The sequence below is a fragment of the Pelophylax lessonae genome (genome assembly GCF_965119305.1).
Source record: "Pelophylax lessonae genome assembly, chromosome: 13".
NCBI lineage: Eukaryota > Metazoa > Chordata > Amphibia > Anura > Ranidae > Pelophylax > Pelophylax lessonae.
The window spans coordinates 170,887,996-170,909,244 of record NC_138780.1 but is presented as its reverse complement, the minus strand read 5'-3'; the positions used below and the strand labels follow the sequence as shown (position 1 = coordinate 170,909,244).

At 48.3% G+C, this 21,249-nt stretch overlaps 1 protein-coding gene across 1 annotated transcript in view; it reads right to left on the bottom strand.

Moving 5' to 3' along the window:
- Nucleotides 1–21,249, bottom strand: part of LOC309569225 (cholesterol 24-hydroxylase-like) — a 204,653-nt gene that overhangs the window by 175,613 nt on the left and 7,791 nt on the right. Inside the window, exons 2-5 of the mRNA XM_082274978.1 lie at nucleotides 14,967–15,026; nucleotides 11,797–11,878; nucleotides 3,279–3,349; nucleotides 929–1,015 (exon numbers count right to left, since the gene is read on the bottom strand). Of these exons, the coding sequence (XP_082131104.1) occupies nucleotides 929–1,015; nucleotides 3,279–3,349; nucleotides 11,797–11,878; nucleotides 14,967–15,026 (300 nt within the window). The remainder of the gene's footprint in view (nucleotides 1–928; nucleotides 1,016–3,278; nucleotides 3,350–11,796; nucleotides 11,879–14,966; nucleotides 15,027–21,249) is intronic.

Here is a 21,249-nt window from a genome sequence, read left to right as displayed (position 1 = left end):
AATTTTAGCACTTTATGTTCTTGGCTCAGTCAATGATCAGTCTAGGGGTTGATGTTTTTGTTGTTTTTATTTTATATTGGGATGGAAGAAGGGATGAGTGGGATACTCTAACGCTTGAACTATTCACAATTCTGAGGACTTCTAACTTGAGGATGTGGCAAGGCCGCTACTTCATCCTGCCACTGGATGAATCTGAGGTTAATGTTCCTTATAGTACTTCTCTTCAGCGCTCTCACCTGGTACCCCCTTTTCCTCCAGCTGACACTCGTCCACTGACTACTCTACACTGGAGTGGTCCCCTTCCTGGGCAGACCCTTAGACAAGATCCTCTGTACTCATGATACTGCTTTCCAGATTCTCGCAGTGCCTCAACTCCTCCAGTCAGCTCTTCTGAACCTCTGGCCTCAGCTCCACTCCTCTGGCTCACCAGGCCGACCGCCTGTGACCATCACCATCCACTTCAGAAGAGGAGGCAGCCCCCACCCTCCTTCTGTGACTCTGCTTCCCGCCAAAGACCTTGTGTACCTGTGCCCCTGGCTTTATATACTACACCCCACAATGCACCGAGACAGCAGTCTGTGCCAATCCCTGGGGCTGTATCAAAGCCTGTGTCCTTATTGGCCAGGTTTCCTCCACTATCCAATGTGCCTCCCCATTGGGCACAGTGGGGACACTCCCTCAGACCACTGGGCACATTAAGCAGACCTAACTCACAGATTCTGCTCCCTGTTAAGCAGAGAGAATATAGAATTTCCCTGCTGCTCCTCTGATAGGCAGACCGAGCCAAAAGCTATACTCACTCTCTAGCACCTACCTAGGTAGCACCTACCTCTAACATTTCATCTGTGTATCTAGCTGTTTGCATGGCCTTCCCTTTCAAAGCAGCGTCTATTTTAGGTTTCAATGTCTGGGTAATAGTTATGCTTACGTTCTACTAAACGCTGGATCCATAATCCTCCTCTGTTTGTGCCAGTGATCATAATCCCGATCTGTCACCAAGCCTTGTCCCAAGAACCTGGTATATGATAGGGAAGAAAACACAAAATCTGTTAAAGCTAGAAAAGTGTTAATGTAACTTTTGCATAGCTAAATTAATCAATCTGTGTTATATTTGTTGGGACAGCTATGTAGATCTGCATAGTTTTCTCAGTCTAGGTTTCCTTTAGAGCAGGGGTGTCCAACTTGCGGGACAAATGCAACACAAGAGAATTCAGCATGTGGCCCAGGCATGTCTGGATGGACACCGTGCAAGCATAGAAGCCATGGTGACCGGCAGGACAACTTAGGTACAGGCACGTATGGGGAGAAGCAGGGGATGCCACGCAAGCGTAGCAGCCTCGAGAATCTAGGCACAGGCACAGCTGAAGGGATGCCAGGACTGCGGTTTTTGTAATAGCACCAGCAGCAGTAAATACAGGGACTCCAGATAGCGCCAGGCAAGTAAATGCCACATGGCTGTATCTGGGGGGGGGGGGGGGGCACAATTTCAGTTGTGCCACCCAGGGCCCAACTATCATCAGCTATCCTTATTGGAAGTGTATTTTATGTACGGCTCAAGACAATTCCTCTTTTTCCAATGTGGCCCAGGAAGGTCAAAAGGTTGGACACCCCTGCTTTAGATCATAACTAAAGGCAAAACCATTTTTTTTCTTTAGAGTGTAAAAGGAAACAACCCTCTGTTAGCTTTTTACTGCTGTCCGTGACCCGGTTAGGGAGATTCGCCCTATTTGTTCTGTTTACTGGTTATCACTGAGAGTGAAATTGAAAGAAAATACCAAATTTTGGGTTGTCACCAGAATAGGGCAAAAGGGGAAATCTTCCAAGTAGAGACACCAATTCTGCTGACAACCAGAGATTTCCTCACTTTGGAGGGATTTCCGCTAACTTCTGGCTTTGACTATGGGACAGAAAGAGAAAAAAAATCTACCCAATGCAGACACAGATGAAAAAAAAAAAAAAAAGACAGGGGTTGTAACCCTCCCTTACTCTATTAACCACTTAAGCCCCGGAAGATTTTACCCCCTTCCTGACCAGGGCCTATTTTGCGATTCGGCACTGCGTGACTTTATCGGTCAATTGCGCCGTCGTGCAACGCTGTACCTAAACAAATTTGACGTCCTTTTTTTCCCACAAACAGAGCTTTCTTTTGGTGGTATTTGATCACCTGTGCGATTTTTTGATCATGCGCTATAAACAAAAAAAGAGCGACAATTTTGCAAAAATAACAATATTTTTCAAATTTTTTTATATAAAATTCCCCCCCAAAAAAATGTAAAAATCAAAATTTTTTAACATTTTAGGCCAATTTGTTTTCTGCTACATATGTTTGGTAAAAAAAAGTCGCAAAAAGCGTATTTTGATTGGTTTGCGCGAAAGTTATTGCGTTTACTAACTAAGGGAAAGATTTTTGTCATTTTTGTTGTTTTTTTTAAACGAGTAATGGCAGCGATCTGCGATTTTTTTGCGGGACTGCGACATTGCGGCAGACAGATCGGACCCTTGACTGACATTTTTGACACTTTTGGGGTTACCAGTGACATTACTACAGTTATCAGTGCTATACATATGCACTGTTACTGTAAAAATGGCGGGGAAGGGGTTAACTTTATTGGAGAAGGAGGGGTTAAGTGTGTCCCTAGGGGCGTGCTTCTAACTGTTATGGGATGTGACTTGTGGTGTAACAACAGAGATGTACGATCCTGCATAGCAGGACCGTATGATCTCTGTTCTTACACAGGGGAGAATGACAGGCGGCTTTGTTTACACTAGCCGCCTGCCTTTCTCCCTTCACAGCAGACGATCGCGAGTGGCCGGCGGACACCGTGAACGAGCGGGGGCGGGAGCGCGCCTCCGGCGGCGCGCGCTCGCCCCCTAGAGGCTTACAGGCGAGTGACGTAGTGAAGGGAGGGGCTGACCGCCGCAGTAAATATACTGACGGCAGTCGGCAAGTGGTTAAAAAAATAAGAAAACAAATTTTGCTTTTAGCTCTACATTAAGCACAGAAGTTTTTATGGACATAAAGGTTTTTTTTTTTACTAAAGCAGGAGAGCGCAAAATCAGGCTCACGTCTGCTGAGAAACCAATCACCTTCCAGGTTTTATTGCCAAAGCTTAATTAAACAAGCTGAAGTTAGAAGCTGATTGGCTACCATACACAGCTGCACCCAATTCTGAGTGCACTAGTTTTAATAAATGTACCCCAAAAAGACGTGTTTGAGGTTCAGTATTGGATAAACCAATATAATTTGTATGCAATATTCTTGAAGATGTGGTACATACCGGACGCCAAACAGGTTAGACATGCGGTTGTAAAACCAGTCCTTTTTATATTTTGGAGACATCAGAAATTCCTACAAAAAGGTATAAAAATAGATCTTAGAGCATTGCTTTACCTTTCAATCAAATATAATGGCCACTTTGTAACAGGGATTTTTATTCTTTTCTTGTACATGGTTGTACCAATGTCCCTCGTGAAAAATATACCCATACGGCAATCCCATTCTATGTAACCTTCCAAATTTCTCCACAGGGGTCTCAATTGCCCACACACATATGCGATCTAACTGACATTTTGTGCGCTATTCAAGAATCTGTTGCCCAAATCTATGGCATGTACAGTGCTGCAATATGATGCTACCAGAGCTTTGTGTATCTAAGGTCAAGAACAAAAAATTTCAATATGTAGTAAGGATGAGCTTTGAGTCCGACTCGAACATCGGGCGTTCGTGTGTTCGTTGAACATATGAACAAATGGGGCCGTTCGCAGGAAATTTGCCCCGCCACCGCACCCGGAAAAAAAAAAAACACTCCCGCCACTTCAGACGCTTTCGGCTGTGACAGCTCTTTTGTAGGGAAGGGGCGGGGACACCACCCGGTGGCACCGCCCCTTCTGACGTGGCGTCAGTAATTTATTCACTACAGCAGTACATTATGGGGCGCTCGTGACGTCGGATTCCTATAAAAGAGCTGTCTAACTCAAACAGCTCATTAAGCGGGAAGCGCCTGAAAAGGTAAGAGCTTCTTTTTTTTTTTTTTAATATATATATTTTTCGAGTGTAGCGGCGGGCGACGTGATTGGCGATGGATTTACATCAGGAGACACTATTTTTTTATATTTTTAATAAAGGACTTGTCAAAAACTGGCTTTTGTCTTTGTTTTTTTTGTACACTTTTTTCGGTGAATGGGTAGGGGTACGATGTACCTGATATCCATTCACATGGGGGGGGCAGAGTCTGGGGGCCCATCAATATGGGGACAAGGTGCTTTGGGGGGTACCCCAAAGCACCCTCCCCATGTTGAGGGCAAGTGGCTTGGTATGGTTCAGGAGGGGGGGGGGCGAGCTGCTTGCTCGGATAAGGGTCTGGTATGGATATTGGGGGGGACCCCATGCCAATTTCTTTTTCAATTTTGGCGTGGGGCTCCCCTGGAAATTTGTACCAGACCCGAAAGGGGGGGGGGGGCCCCACTCAGTTTTTTTTTTCATTTTTTTTTATCTGTATTGCCGGGAGCCGACAATACATTACGTGAGCAAGTTTGAATCACATTTTTTCCTTTAGAGATTTCAGTATTGCTGCAGCTGGCTCCATACATCATACAGATGCGCCACTTTACAGGCACATTAAGGGGACCCCCCAGGCATGATATTTAAAGGAATTTTTCATTTTTATTGTTTCACTTTAAGCATCATTAAAATCATCTGCTCCTGTAAAAACGATTGTTTTTTTTAAAAAAATGTTTGCATTGGTACACGTCCCCCAGGGCAGTACCCAGACCCCCTGTCATGGTCTTACCTTCTTGCTGCTCTCCTTCGTTTGACATGTGCTGGCGGCCATCTTGGTTTCTGGGTTTCTTGTAGCCTCCCACCTTGCGGCTCCTCCTTCCCATTGGGAGGAGCTGGATGCCTAGCTCATATATATAGGAGGTCTGTGGCTTCAGTTCCCTGCTTGGTCCTCCTGTGTTCACATGCTTTTAAGACTGCTGCTGCTTCTGGTTCCTGTTCCTGGCTTCGTCTGACTACCCTGCTGGTTCCTGATCCTGGCTTCGTCTGACTACCCTGCTGGTTCCTGATCCTGGCTTCGTCTGACTACCCTGCTGGTTCCTGACCCCTGGCTTCGCAAAAGACTCTGCATCAGTTTCGCCATCCGTTTGGACTTTTGCTTTACAGCTTGTTTTTCAATAAAGCTTTCTATTTTCACTTATCTGTTGTTGTATGTCTGGTTCATGGTTCCGTGACATTAGGACCAAGCCATGAATTCTGACGGTACAGGGCCATCCTCGCTACCCACGCTGGTTGCCAGACTTGATCAGCAGGATCACCTGTTGGGTCGGTTCGCCGTAGCGTTGCAAACCCTGCTTGAACGCACGGTACCACAGGCCATGAATTCTGACGGTACAGGGCCATCCTCACTACCCTCGCTGGTTGCCAGACTTGATCAGCAGGATCACCTGTTGGGTCAGTTCGCCGTGGCGTTGCAAACCCTGCTTGAACGCACGGCTCATTTTGCTCCCGTTACCGATGGGTCGGTTGTCGCTCCTGGGCCCGCTCCTACTGCCGCTCCGGTTGTTGCGCCAGAGTCTACCCCGACACCTGTTGTTGTGCCTGCGGTGTTTCGGGGTATGTCCGGTTCTGCCCCCCTTCCACAGCGCTTTGGGGGAGAGCCAACTCAGTGCCGAGGTTTCCTTAACCAGGTGGGCATTTATTTCAAGTTGCTGCCACATGCCTTTCCTACTGAGAGATCAAAGGTGGGCTTCTTAATCTCGCTTCTCTCGGACAAGGCCTTGGCCTGGGCCAGCCCTTTATGGGAGAACAACAATCCGGTGGTTGCCGAGTTTTCCGGTTTTGTTGCTTCTCTTCGGAAGGTATTCGATGTGCCGGCTCGTGCTGCCTCTGCTGCGAAGCTCCTTATGTCCATCAGACAGGGTTCACGATCCGTAGCTGAATACGCCATTGAGTTTCGTACCTTGGCAGCAGAGGTGGGCTGGAATAATGAGGCTCTGGTCGCTGCTTTCTCTCATGGTCTCTCGGATGCCTTGAAGGATGAGGTTGCAGCTAAGGACCTACCAGTGGAGCTCGAGTCTCTTATTTCTTTCCTGATTTTGATTGACACCAGACTCAGGGAGAGACCTTCCTTTAAGGAGAGTCTGCGGAGGCCTCCTAACAGATTGGCGCCTACCTTTGTTGTCCCACCCGTGCCTCCCTCTCCTCCCACGCCTCCTGGGGATGACTTGTCTGGGGGTGAACCCATGCAGCTGGGGTTTGCTCGCCTGTCCGAGGGGGAGAGGGTACTCCGGAGACGCGAGGGCCGATGCATGTACTGTGGTCTCGTGGGCATTTTCGGTTGGCATGTCCGAACCGTCCGGGAAACGCTCGCACCTGAGATCCTGTCGGGGGCAGATCTTGGGTGGAGTCTCCTCGTCCCCGGTTTCCCGTGTTGACAAACCACTGATCACTGTTGTCCTCTCCTGGGTCGGGGGCTCGGTGACGACCCAGGCGTTGGTGGACTCTGGTGCTGGTGGTTTGTTCATTGATAGTGTGTTCGCTGCCGCCAATTCCATTCCTCTGCAGGCTCGAGGTTCTCCTCTGGCTCTTGAGGCGATAGACGGCAGACCCCTTCTGCCGCCACACGTGACTCATGAGACCCTTCCAGTGGGGTTAGCCATTGGTGCCGTCCACAGAGAGTCGGTCTGCTTCCAGGTTATTTCGTCTCCACACTACTCAGTGGTCTTGGGGTACCCCTGGCTCCAGAAGCATAATCCGATTTTCGATTGGAGATCGGCCGAGATCCTCTCGTGGTCACCGCAGTGTGGGGCTAGTTGCATCCATGGCCCTGTCAAGTTGCTGTGTACTTCCTCGGACTCTCTGTTGCCCCCTGAATACGAGGAGTACCGGGATGTATTCGATAAGGTGCGCGCGGTTGCCCTACCTCCGCACCGCCCATACGATTGTGCCATCGAGTTACAATCTGGTGCCGTTCCTCCTCGTGGCAAAGTCTATCCACTGTCGGTAGCGGAGAATGAGGCCATGGAGGAGTACGTGAGGGAGGCGCTTTCACGCGGACACATTCGCAAATCCTCGTCCCCGGCAGGGGCTGGATTTTTCTTTGTGAAAAAGAAGGGCGGTGAGTTGAGGCCTTGCATCGATTACAGGGGTCTCAATCGCATCACGATCAAGAACGCTTACCCGATACCCTTGATTTCCGAGCTGTTCGATCGCCTTAAGGGGCCACGGTCTTTACCAAACTCGACCTGAGGGCGGCATATAACCTCGTAAGGATCAAGGCGGGCGATGAGTGGAAGACCGCGTTTAACACCAGGACCGGTCATTATGAATCCTTGGTTATGCCCTTTGGGCTGTGCAATGCGCCCGCAGTCTTTCAGGAATTCATCAACGATGTTTTCCGTGACCTGTTGCAGCAGTGTGTGGTGGTCTATTTGGATGACATCTTGGTATATTCTGAGTCCATGGAGACCCACATTCTGGATGTCAAACGAGTGTTGCAACGGTTACGAGAGAACAAGCTGTTCGGTAAGCTTGAGAAATGCGAATTTCACCGATCCCAGGTAACCTTCTTAGGTTACATCATTTCCGCTGAGGGGTTCTCCATGGATCCTGAGAAGGTTTCGGCTGTCTTACAGTGGCCCCAGCCCAGTGGTCTTCGCTCCCTGCAGCGCTTTTTGGGCTTCGCCAATTATTATCGGAAGTTCATCAGGGACTTTTCCATGCTAGCCAAGCCTCTCACGGATCTGACCAGGAAGGGCAGTAATTCCCAGGTCTGGCCGCCCGAGGCCATCCGAGCTTTTGAGGCTCTAAAGTCCGCCTTTGTGTCAGCTCCGATTCTGTCGCATCCCAACCCTGGGTTGCCCTTTGTCCTCGAGGTGGACGCGTCTGAGACGGGAGTAGTCGCCCTTCTGTCTCAGCGTAGAACACCAGAGGGTCCTCTGCTTCCTTGTGGGTTTTACTCCCGGAAACTGTCTTCCGCGGAGTGCAACTATCAGATTGGTGACAGGGAGTTATTGGCCATCGTTCAGGCTCTTAAAGAATGGAGGCACTTGCTCGAGGGTTCGGTGGTTCCGGTCCTCATCCTGACGGACCACAAGAATCTGACCTACCTCTCTGAGGCCAAGAGATTGACACCACGTCAGGCCAGATGGGCTCTGTTCTTGTCACGTTTTAATTACGTGGTCTCCTACTTACCCGGTTCCAAGAACATCAGGGCGGATGCCTTATCACGGCAGTACTCCGACCTGTCCAGGGAGGAGTCGATTCCGACTTCGGTCATACCTCCGAATCAGATCCTGGCCGCCATTCGCACCAGCCTGACCTCTCCCCTGGGTGAGCAGATTTTGGCGGCTCAATCTGGTGCTCCCTCTGGGAGACCCAACGGCAGATGTTTTGTGCCTGAGGAGTTGCGCACTCGGTTGTTGCGAACCTACCATAACTCCAAGACCGCGGGGCATCCTGGAAAGAATCAGCTGTCCTGGGCTGTTTCACGTCTGTTCTGGTGGCCTTCCCTACGTTCCGACATCGCCGCATATGTAGCGGCATGCTCCGTTTGTGCCCAGAGTAAGTCTCCTCGGCACCTTCCGTTGGGCCTTCTGCAACCCTTAGCCACCGGGGAGCGCCCATGGTCACACCTGGGGATGGATTTCATTGTGGACCTCCCTGCATCCCGAGGCCATACGGTCATTCTCATGATTGTGGATCGGTTTTCCAAAATGTGCCACTGTGTTCCTCTCAAGAAGTTACCCTCTGCACAGGAGTTGGCCACGATTTTTGCCAGGGAGGTCTTCCGGTTGCACGGTTTGCCCAAGGAGATTGTGTTGGATCGGGGGAGTCAGTTTGTGTCCAGGTTCTGGCGCGCCTTTTGCTCCCAGTTGGGGATTCATCTCTCCTTCTCCTCGGCCTACCACCCTCAGTCCAATGGGGCCGCAGAACGATCCAATCAGGCCTTGGAGCAATTCCTTCGTTGCTATGTCTCCGATCACCAAGACAATTGGGTTGACCTCCTGCCTTGGGCTGAGTTTGCCAGGAACACGGCGGTGAACTCTTCCTCTGGGACGTCTCCCTTCTTGGCCAACTATGGGTTCCAACCTGCCGTGTTACCGGAGGTATTCTCTCCCCAGGATATTCTGGCTGTGGAGGATCACCTTTCCGTCCTACGTGCTTCTTGGGTACAGATCCAGAGGTCCCTTGAGGTCTCTGCGCAGCGCCAGAGACTCCAGGCTGATCGCAGACGAGCGCCTGCTCCTTCCTACCAGGCCGGAGACCGTGTATGGTTGTCCACCCGCAACCTCAACCTTCGAGTGCCCACTCCCAAGCTGGCGCCTCGCTTTGTTGGTCCCTTCCGAGTGCTTCGCAGGGTAAACCCGGTAGCCTATGCCCTTGCGCTTCCTCCTGGCATGCGGATCTCCAACGTGTTTCATGTCTCCCTGTTGAAGCCACTGGTGTGTAATCGTTTCACTTCCTCGGTTCCTCGGCCTCGTCCGGTCCGAGTGGGCAATCGTGAGGAGTATGAGGTGAGCAATATCCTGGACTCACGCCTGGTCCGCGGTCGGGTGCAGTTTTTGGTTCATTGGCGTGGTTATGGTCCAGAAGAGCGTTCCTGGGTTCCCTCCGCAGATGTCCATGCTCCTGCCTTGCTCCGAGCCTTCCACGCACGCTTCCCTCAGAAACCGTTCTTTACTCCGCGGAGGAGGGGCCCTTGAGGGGGAGGTACTGTCATGGTCTTACCTTCTTGCTGCTCTCCTTCGTTTGACATGTGCTGGCGGCCATCTTGGTTTCTGGGTTTCTTGTAGCCTCCCACCCTGCGGCTCCTCCTTCCCATTGGGAGGAGCTGGATGCCTAGCTCATATATATAGGAGGTCTGTGGCTTCAGTTCCCTGCTTGGTCCTCCTGTGTTCACATGCTTCTAAGACTGCTGCTGCTTCTGGTTCCTGTTCCTGGCTTCGTCTGACTACCCTGCTGGTTCCTGATCCTGGCTTCGTCTGACTACCCTGCTGGTTCCTGATCCTGGCTTCGTCTGACTACCCTGCTGGTTCCTGACCCCTGGCTTCGCAAAAGACTCTGCATCAGTTTCGCCATCCGTTTGGACTTTTGCTTTACAGCTTGTTTTTCAATAAAGCTTTCTATTTTCACTTATCTGTTGTTGTATGTCTGGTTCATGGTTCCGTGACACCCCCATACACTTTTTTGGCAATAACTTGCATTTAAGCCTTTAAAATGAGGACTTTTGATTTTTCATGTTCGAGTCTCATAAACTTTAATGGAGTTTGCATGTTCAAAAACATGTTTCCCCCGTTCGTGGTGTTCTGGTGTGAACCGAACCGGGGGGTGTTCAGCTTATCACTAATATGTATCAGCTTATTGGTCCTTAGATGTGGTGGCTGCATTATTTTATTTATTGTGGCTTTATCCCTTTTTCACACTTTCTGTTGTAGGGGGATAATGCTAACTTACTGTACCATATCAATGGAAGAGCAGCGTGGTCAACCTAGGGTAGGAAGTGTTAGGACTACCTCCTCCTCGTCTTATATCTATAACATAGGGAGTTGGTGTGATCTGTATTTAACTACGACGACTAGGAACAATGGTAACTTCCTTCTCAATGTTCTGAGATCAGCCAGGTGCAGAGCTTTGGAGTCCACTCACTCTCCACAAGAAAAAAGGCCGCAAGGCAAAAACTTCTTGTTCCAGTCATGTTTTATTACAATGACAGCACACCACTCAGTCCCAGTGAAAGCCAGACCCAGAACGTGTTTCACCCACAGCAGAGCTATTTCCTCATTGGAGTAGGTGGTGTGCTGTCATTACAGTAAACCTTGACTAGAGCAAGACATTTTTGGCATGTGCCCTGTTTTCTTGGATTATTGACTGCAGCAGGGAGCTAGGATTTGGGTTTGGGTCTGAACCTACAGTATGTTCACCTGAACCCGGAAGGCAGCTGTCAGTGTCAGTGGGCTGCAAGCCAGGGATTCCCCACCATGCAGCTGTGTGTACACAAAGAGTTGGGAAACTCATGACCTCATTGTCCTAATATGGTCACATGGCCATATTAGGTAAATACTGCCACAGGCATCATCACCGCCTTTTATTTAAAGCTGCAGGTTTGGAAATCCCCCACCTGCAGCTCATTGGCCTGGCACTGACAGCTGCTTTCCAGGTTCAGATGAACACTGGTGCAGACCGAACTCAAGCTCATCACTACTGATAACTTCCTATGCTCTCTACCCCTATTGCATCGTTATCAGATCTATGGATTTCAAGCACAGCCAACAATATATTTTTATTACTTTTTTGCAAAAATTGTGTATTTTAGTGCCTGAAATTCCACTTTAACCTTCCCATATATATATATTGAAGAAACATCTGTACTTACATCCAAACATTTAGGGGCCTATTTACCAGTTTTTCACTCAAGATACACACAAGTTTCGTCCAAGATTTACACAATTTTTTTTATTGAATCTTATTTGAAAAATGTGTGAATCTTGGGTAAATAAAACGCCTAAACAAGTTACTTATGTTATATTTTTCTACATCTTATGATGACATATCTCATGCTTGCTCTAATGCTTCAACTGTTTCATTGAAGGTCCATGGAGAATGCAGAGATGGACATATTCTTTGGATGGAAAAAAGGTGCGCGAACCAATGTGACTGGGTGAAAAATCAACACTGTGAATAATTATAAATGCAAAAAAGTAAGTAACAAATGAAATAAGTTACAAAATTACATTAGCGCACTTTTGTAACTTATTTCATATGTTACTTACTTTTTTGCATGGACATATTCTTACCTTTACTGCTTCTGGACTGACAACTAGAATGATCACACTGTGTAAAAAGTTAATCCGTACAACAGGGCCATATTTCTGGACCCTGAAAAAAAAAGACAAAGTATAAACACAGGTACACTTATTGATCCTGAAATGTTTGGTACAAAAACGGGGTCCATTGTAGTGGAAAGGAGCCTCCTCCGTTATGTGCAACTGGCCTTTTGTGAGACACCTCTTTTTATCTTGTGCACCCCTATTGTTCTTTTAGAAATATATGGCTATCACTAGCACTCCAGAATGGCTCAAATGTTTTTTCTTGAATAAACAAAACCCAAAAAATATTTACATATTGTAGGTGGTGCACTAGACACAAAAGAAACCTGTTGAATATGTCTGGGATTCCATTCAAGTAGAATACCTGGACAAACTTTAAACACATATAATTGACTCAACAATGGAAGGTCAAATGCTCTGGTGGATTTTTCAGAATTTTTTAAATTCAATTTTAAATTTTTATTAAGGGTTTAGAGTGAGGTTTTACAACAAAAAAACAACAAATAGCAGAGAGAGAAGAGAGACAATTTCTTACAAAAAAACCCCACAAAAACAGAAAATACATTAGCGTCTAGGATCTATATTCCATATTGCATTACAATTAAATTTATCCTCTCATCATTTCATTACAATGTAACCTTTAACAAAAATAGCACAATCTCTCCCCACCCAACCCATTTTCTACATTATATATATATATATATAGATTAAAAAGAAAAAAGAAAAATAAGAAGAAAAGAGAGAGAGAAAAAAAAGAGGGGGATTTTTTTTTTTTGTTTGAACATTCATATTAAATTTGACTTGTGTGTGGCCACCTGTTTTTTTGGGCTCCTAAAAAGCTAAAATTATCCCCCCCCCTCCTTTTTTTTCTGCGACAAGGTCATCTAGAGCCCAGGGCAAACAGGCAAAGCTGCCCCCCCCCCCCAAAGATGCATGAGCATTATGTGTCAGCAACCCCCCCCCCATGCTCAAAAGTAAGCATTTATCTGCACCAATCACAAATTCCCCCTACTCTCAATACAAATCTGTACCCCCCAGCTGAAAATGGCACCCGCCATCCCCGAAATTCCCCCAACACAAATGCCCCCCCTCCCAAAAAAACAAAATCACCACTCCTAGCACAAATTCCATAGCTCCCAACTGTTCCTGATTTGGAACAAAGTCCCTCTTGTTCTTCTTTCTTCCTTATTTGTCCCTCATTTTGGTATGATCTATATACTGTAGTTGAATATAAAATGCACTTTTTATCTTTCAAAAATGATTTCACAGTGTTAAACCTTTCATCCAACTTCTAAATTGTTACATTTGTAAGTTTCAGTAAAGTAAGTAAAGCTAATATAAAGGAATAGTTCTATTGGAAACATACACTACCGTGGGGTGGTACCACGAGTGTACATAGCAAGTTAAATGTGCCACATCCCAAGATGTATTGGAATCATATATACACTAAAAACAACATGGACTTTAAAGGCACAGGTAAAATAATTCCATAATTTATTATAATTAATTAGTTAGGAACATTACATAGTACAGTATTTATACTTGCTACATAAACCTATATCCACCGTATGGTGGGTGCAATGAAAAACACAAGATATCAACACCTAGAAAACAGAAACGCAAAGGTCCCGCCCTGAGGAAATAAGGAAATTCCCCAGTGTTGGACCATGCGGTTTGTATTGTAAGCAATCATAGGTGAACAAACTTTAAGCTCGACATGTTTCGCGATAAACGCTTCTTCGGGAGCTCTTCAAAGCTATGCCCCAATTGGAGTCCAAAAAAGGGGGGGGGAGGGGTTTTTCGGCAGTACCGGTAATGGACTCTGGTGTATAACTAAGATTTTATAGAATACTAGGCCAACACCGTCCAAGTATTATAATCTCTAAATTAACCCATGTCTCCCAGGGATAGCAGATAGACAACGATATATATATAAGATAGATAAACTAGATATACAGGTCAGACACTGGTGACCAATGTTATTTGGACAGGATCGGTGTCAAACAGACACTGGGAGATTGGTCTGCTGCAATAAACCGCAGCTGTTGATAAAACAGCCCAATATCATTCCAGGTAAATATCTGACCAGCCAGCCTAATGTACAAGCATACAGCCACACACTCCCCGAAATTAAGGATACATAGGAGCCTGTGTCTGGCTCTTTTTTTTTTTTTAAAGGGCAGATTTGTGGAGTGCACAACTAATAGTTGTCCTGTGGACAGATTCTCCCTCCTGAGCTGTGGATCTCTGCAGCTCCTCCAGAGTTACCATGGGCCTCTTGGCTGCTTCTCTGATGAATGCTGTTTGTTCACTAAGGTTCTCTAACAAACCTCTGAGGGCTTCACAGTACAGCTGTATTTATACTGAAATTAAATTACACACAGGTGGACTCTATTTACTAATTAGATGACTTCTGAATGCAATGAGTTGCACTAGATTTCAGTTAGGGGTATCGGAGTAAAGGGGGCTGAATAAAAATGTACGCCACACTTTTCAGATATTTATTTGTAAAAAAGTTTGAAAACCATTTATCATTTTCCTTCCACATCACAGTTATGTGCCACTTTGTGTTGGTCTATCACATAAAATCTTAATAAAATACATTTATGTTTTTGATTGTAACATGACAAAATGTGGTAAATTTCACGGGGTATGAATACTTTTTCAAGGCACTGTACACTACAACTACACTCACATAATAATATACATGACAGTCCTAATGGCCCTAACATACTCCAGCAGCATGGCAGAGCAGGTCTGGATGGAAATTCTCTCTGTTTTCTCCTGAATGCATACCGTCTGCCCTGTATCAGCACCATTTGTTGCCATAGTGCGGGTGGGACAACGTGCATTCCAGCCTTAGAGCTTCATTGGTTAATACGGTGTATGTGGCTGGCCTGTACCATGGCAGCGCATAATACTGATCCAGGGTAGACTGCGTCCTGCATTTGCAACACCCCGGGGGAACCAAAACAGCATCCTGTTTGAAAAATGCTGCTTTATTATATCCATATTGACAAGATGGCAAATGCATTCCTTTTTTAATAGACGCAAATAAATCTGTTGATTTTGGCTATTTGTTTTCTTTTTATCCCATTTCCCCAGTGTAATGTAAGATAAATGACTGCACAACTTACCACTCTAAAAACAAGTCATACACCAGGTCATTTGTAATGGGATAATGTCCAAAGATGAAACTGAAAGAGCAAATAAATTTATGTTAATATGACCGTAGAGTGTTTTCTGTATACACATTTTTAGGTATAATTGCAGCATATAGCATAGTACATGTAAATCTTATCTGAAGGATATTTAAGAGAGCTATAGATGGATTGAATCTCGACCGGTTCAACAGGGACTGTCCGAGATTAGATCCATCTTTGGGTTGGCTGGTGGTGACCCAAGTCAATCCATCAGTCAACTCGGTTACAACCAGCCTGTTGGATTTTTTACATGTGATTACTGCCAGGTGCTATAGCTGCTATCAGGAATCAGGAAGGCTTTCTACCGGCAGAAAACAATAGCACTGCAGGAGGGATTCTCCCATCAACACTGACTGTGTTGCTGGAGGAATCAATCGATTTTCTTTTCTTCCACCCATGGTGGAAGGCAGTGGCGTATTTAGGTTTTGTGCTGCCCTAGGCCTGACTAAACTTGTGCACCCCCTAATTTAAATATGACCCACCCCTTCCTGTAACGGCCACACCCCTTCCTGTTTATGACCCGCCCTGTCTTCTGTAAATCAGACCACAACCACAGTCTATCAGTGCAGCCTCATCAGTTCCCATAAGTTCAGCCCCATCAGTGCAGCATATCAGTGCTGCCTTTACAGTGCAGCCTCATTAGTACCCATCAGTGCAGTTTATCAGTACCCACCATTGCCGATTCATCAGTGGCCATCAGAGCAGCATATTAGTGCCCATCAGTGCAGCATATGAGTGCCCAGTAGTGCCTGGGGGCAGAGGAGAGTAGGCGGAGCATTTGGCTGCAGTGCCACACTTATTAGCATTGGCGGCCGTCGGGCCAGTTGTATTAAGTGTGGTCGGCGGCCTGCGGTCTGGCTGAATGTCCTGACCGGTCGGTATTATCATACTGGTAGGTAGCAGTGTGACCGCTTTATGGGGGTACCAGACTGATTTGCCTCCTGGACCCTGCCCTCTGGCCCAATTCACCACATAAGACTGGCACTATACAAAAAGTGTAGCGCAAGCTGGGGGGGGGGCCCTTTTCATGCCGGGAGGAGGCTGTTTATTTTTTTCATGCAGGGTGCAGCTTTTTGCTGCCCCCCCTGCAAAGTGCCGCCCTAGGCCTGGGCCTTGTTGGCCTAGGCCAAGATACAGCACTGGTGGAAGGAATGAAAATCAAATCATCTATGGCTTGCCTTAGGGGTCTATTTAGAAAACATTTGTTGTCTGAATGTCTGAAACATTCACGCATGCTGAAAAAAAAGTCATTGTAAGTTTTGTAAGAGATTAATGCCTTTATCATCAACTCCATCTAGTGGCCAAAATGCGATATCCTTTTCTGAAATGTAAAAGCTATGCATATTACATGCCTTTTGATAGGTTGGCAATGTATAATAATCACTTTCTGCTGGGCCTATAGTAAAATGATGCCAAGGCAGGAGCTTTCTAATTCTGAGTGGACGTCATACGACCCCCTCTCCAGAACAGGCCCTTGGCCATGCTGCAGTGTGATCTGTCACCTGTTGTGTCCCCCGGAAACAGCAGGTTACAGATCAGTGTACCTGCCCACTGACTGTACCATGTGATCGCTGTGACCAATCACTGCAGATCACATGATGATTATACACAATGGATGGCTTCCATTTATGCTATTCATTGTGTACTATTGTGTTGATCTCTGTGATTAGTCAATCACAGCCCATCTGTACCGTGTGATTAGCTGTGGTCAATCACAATTTATCCCAAAAGTACACACTAAGTGAATCGGTTTCATTCAGTAAAAAAATGTTTGCTTATAACAGCGATTTTCACTGTTTTTTTTTAATATATTGTCACCAGTCAGTGTCCCTGATCACCGCCACACCAGTTTTAGGATGATGCTGTACTGCACTGACGACAGTATGTACAAAAAAAAAAAAGAAAAATGGGATTTTTGCCTTACCGTAAAATCCATTTCTCTGATGTTCATTGACGGACACAGCTCCTAATCTTCATAACCATTGGGTTATACTGCTCCTTACAGGAGTAGGACACTAGGCAGAAATAAAGTCTGGCTAAGCCTATGGGCAGTCCCAGGGGGTATACTCCCTCTCTCTGCTATAGGCACTCAGTTTTGTTACAAGCAGTGTCAGAAGAATTACAACTCCACAGAGGGATGGGTGCTGTGTCCGTCAATGAACATCAGAGAAATGGATTTTACGGTAAGTCAAAAATCACATTTTCTCTTTCGTTCATTGACGGACACAGCTCCTTATCTTCATAACCATTCCCAAAGCAGTGTTAAACATGAGGGGTGGGAACAGCAAAAAAAATTCTCAAGGCTAAACAGTAGCCAACCAGGCAACAGGAGCTCAACCAAAACAACTGGAGCCCACCTGAAAAAAACAATACACCCTCAGAGTGGACCAGGTCCTCTAAACAGCAGCCTGCAAAACCTTGCGACCAAAAGAAGCATCCGCAGATGCCAACACATCCACTTTATAAAACTTTGTGAAAATGTGCACCGACGACCAGGTGGCCACCTTGAAAACTTGCGTCACTGACGCCTGATGATGGAAAGGCCCAGGAGGCACTAAGCGCCCGAGTCAGAGGAGTAACTAGAATCTTCAGGGCCCCGGTGCAAGAAACCATAAAGGGCCCCCTGGCCGGGGCCCTTACCTTCAAGCCTGGGGCTCTTCCCACTGATCCTGGGGCCCTTTACTCTAGTTGCAGGTCCCTTTTTTACGGTCCCCCAGTGGGACCCTTTCACAAGTTCTGCAGTGGGCCCCCTTCCTGCCATCTTGGGGCTTCCCCACGGTGATGGAATGCCTGGGCCCGGTTGCAAGTGTGACCTTTGCAATCCTGGAAGTTCACCCACTGGTGTCAGTAGTTTTTATTTTTTGGTATTTTAATTGTTTTATTTTATATTATTTTATTTTATTTTTTACAATGTCACTGACTATGACTCTGTCCATTCAGAAAAGGAAGGAGCTGGTAAATTACATATTTAGCGACCCCTTCCTGGTTCTCTATTGTGACACATCCCCTTCAGCACCCAGCAGGAGAGGAGAGGGAGCACAGTGGGGGGGCAGCACAGTGGGGGGGGGGGGGGGGGCAGGGGACCTCACAGGGGCCCAGAGACAGCAGAACACAAGTGAACTGGATAGGAGGAGTGGCGGGGGCAGCAAAGAGAGGAACCAATCTCCTCCATTTTCCTCCTGCAACTACAGGAGGAAAAAGGAGGACAGTGATTTCTCTACATGCTGCCCCCGCGGCCCCTCCTATCCAGGTGTACAGGGGAGCTGCACAGGCCCCCTGGAGCATGGGGCCCAGTTGCAATCGCAACCCCTGTAGTTACGCCCCTGGCCCGAGTAGAGTGTGCCTTGACAGGGAAAGGAGGAACCTGACCCCTGAAGGAATAGGCCTAAATAACCGTCTGCCTGATCCACCTGAATATGGTCGCAGAGGAAGCGGACAATCCTTTCCGAGGCCCATCCGTGAGCACAAATAGTGAGTCTGACTTCCTAAAGACTCTGTAGCTGCTAAGTACACCCTAATTGCCCGAACCACATCCAAGGCATGCAGGGCACTTTCCTTCGGATGTTTAGGCTTGGGACACAGGGAAGGCAACACAATGTCTTCATTCAAATGAAAATCAGAGATAACGTAAGCAAGGGAATCTCCCGAAGATTCCCAAAGGGAGGCCTCTGGAGGACCGAAATCACCAAATTGAGGTCCCAAGGCGGCAACGGAGGCCGCACCGGAGGAACCAAATGTCGGACACCCTGAAGCAGGGCCGGACTGGGTATGAAAACCAGCCCTGGAAAAAATGACATACCAGCCCCATAGCATTGCGTCATTATACCAGCGCAACATCATTTTCAGCGCAACCTCCCTCCCCCTAATACAATGCTGTTCCCCCCGGCCCCGCCCCCTTATAAAATGCTGACCCCCCCTCCCCCTAATACAATGCTGTTTCCCCCCTATCCCTAATACAATACAGACCCCCCAGCAAGCCCCCCTCCCAATACAGACCCCCCAGCAAGCCCCCCTCCCAGTACAGACCCCCCAGCAAGCCCCCCTCCCAGTAAAGACCCCCCAGCAAGCCCCCCTCCCAGTACAGACCCCCCAGCAAGCCCCCCTCCCAGTACAGACCCCTCAGTAAGCCCCCCTCCCACTACAGACCCCCCAGTAAGCCCCCTACCAGTACAGACCCCTCAGTAAGCCTCCCTCCCAGTACAGACCCCTTAGTAAGCCCCCCTCCCAGTACAGACCCCTTAGTAAGCCCCCCTCCCAGTACAGACCCCTTAGTAAGCCCCCCTACCAGAACAGACCCCCCAGTAAGCCCCCCTCCCAGTACAGACCCCTTAGTAAGCCCCCCTACCAGAACAGACCCCCCAGTAAGCCCCCCTCCCACTACAGACCCCTTAGTAAGCCCCTCCACTACAGACCCCTTAGTAAGCCCCCCTCCCAGTACAGACCCCTTAGTAAGCCCCCCTCCCAGTACAGACCCCTTAGCAAGCCCCCCTACCACTACAGACCCCTTGGTAAGCCCCCCTACCACTACAGACCCCTTAGTAAGCCCCCCCTACCACTACAGACCCCTTAGTAAGCCCCTCCACCACTACAGACCCCTTAGTAAGCCCCTCCACTACAGACCCCTTAGTAAGCCCCCCTCCCAGTACAGACAGACCCCTTAGTAAGCGGCAGCCCCCTCCCAGTACAGACCCCTTAGTAAGCCCCCCTCCCAGTACAGACCCCTTAGTAAGCCCCCCTACCAGAACAGACCCCCCCAGTAAGCCCCCCTCCCAGTACAGACCCCTTAGTAAGCCCCTCCACTACAGACCCCTTAGTAAGCCCCTCCACTACAGACCCCTTAGTAAGCGGCAGCCCCCTCCCAGTACAGAGTACAGACAGACCCCTCAGTAAGCCCCTCCACTACAGACCCCTTAGTAAGCCCCTCAAATACAGACCCCTTAGTAAGCCCCTCCACTACAGACCCCTTAGTAAGCCCCTCCCACTACAGACCCCTTAGTAAGCGGCAGCCCCCTCCCAGTACAGAGTACAGACAGACCCCTCAGTAAGCCCCCTCACCTGCGATCACATCACATGTGGTGCATGACGTCTCGTCTGTTTCACAGGAGGAGGGACCATCCTTGTCGGCGCCGTGGCAGGCATTCTTCAGCAGCCGCGCCAGCCACAGCTCGCCTCAGCTCATGCACCGCACAGCACCGCCGCCGATCCGCCACGCAGGGGCAGCCGCCTCGTGACGTCACGCCGCTCACAGCGGCTGACGTAGGAGAGACGGAGCCCAGCGGGGGGCGGGGCAGTGCAGGCCTGCAGTGTCCAACCATTATCAGCGGCGCCGGCGACCGGCCCCAATCAATGCAGCGGCCGCCAATGCTTAAAGAGGCGCTGCGGGCGGCCTGGTCTTAAAGCGGCCCCAGGGCCGGCGGCCCATCGGGAAATCTCCCGGTATCCCAATAGGCCAGTCCGGCCCTGCCCTGAAGAAAGGTATGGACCAGGAAGTGTGTGGCCAAGGGCTGTTGGAATAAGACAGCCAAAGCCGACACCTGGCCCTTGATGATACTAAAGGCCAACGAAGGCCAATTTCTGTTCAACCCCCCGAAGGAAGGTCAAGATCTGAGCCACCATGAAAAAGCGAGGATGAACTCCAAGAGACTTACTACACAATGTACGTGTTCCACATACGATGGTAGATCTTCCTAGAAGTACATTTCCCAGCTAGATAACCCTGCCGTTTAACAGCCAAGCCATCAAAACCAGCGACTGTAAAGCAGGATGGAGGATTGGTCCTTGGGACAGCAGATTCCCCCCTGAGAGGAAGCCTCCAAGGAACGTCGGTGACCAGCCCCACCAGATCTGGGTACCAAGCCCAGCGAGGCAAGTCCGGAGCCACTAAGATTACCGGAATCCCTTCTGCCTCGATCCTGCGTAGAAGTCTTGGCAGAAGCTTGAGAGGAGGAAGGCATAAATCAGACATTACTATTACTGACCCCACGAGGCATCTGTGGCGTCTGCCAGAGAATCCCGTGACTGAGCCACAAACCTCTGCACCTTTCTGTTGAACCGAGACGCCAAAGTAATCCGTCTGCCCGTTTTCCACCTTGGGAATGTGAACGGCGAAGAGGGCTACAATGAACCGTTCTGCCCACCTTAGAATGCCAGGTACTTCCAGAGCTGCCAGAACACTTCTTGTGCCCCCCTGGTGATTGACAAAAGCCACGACCGTGGC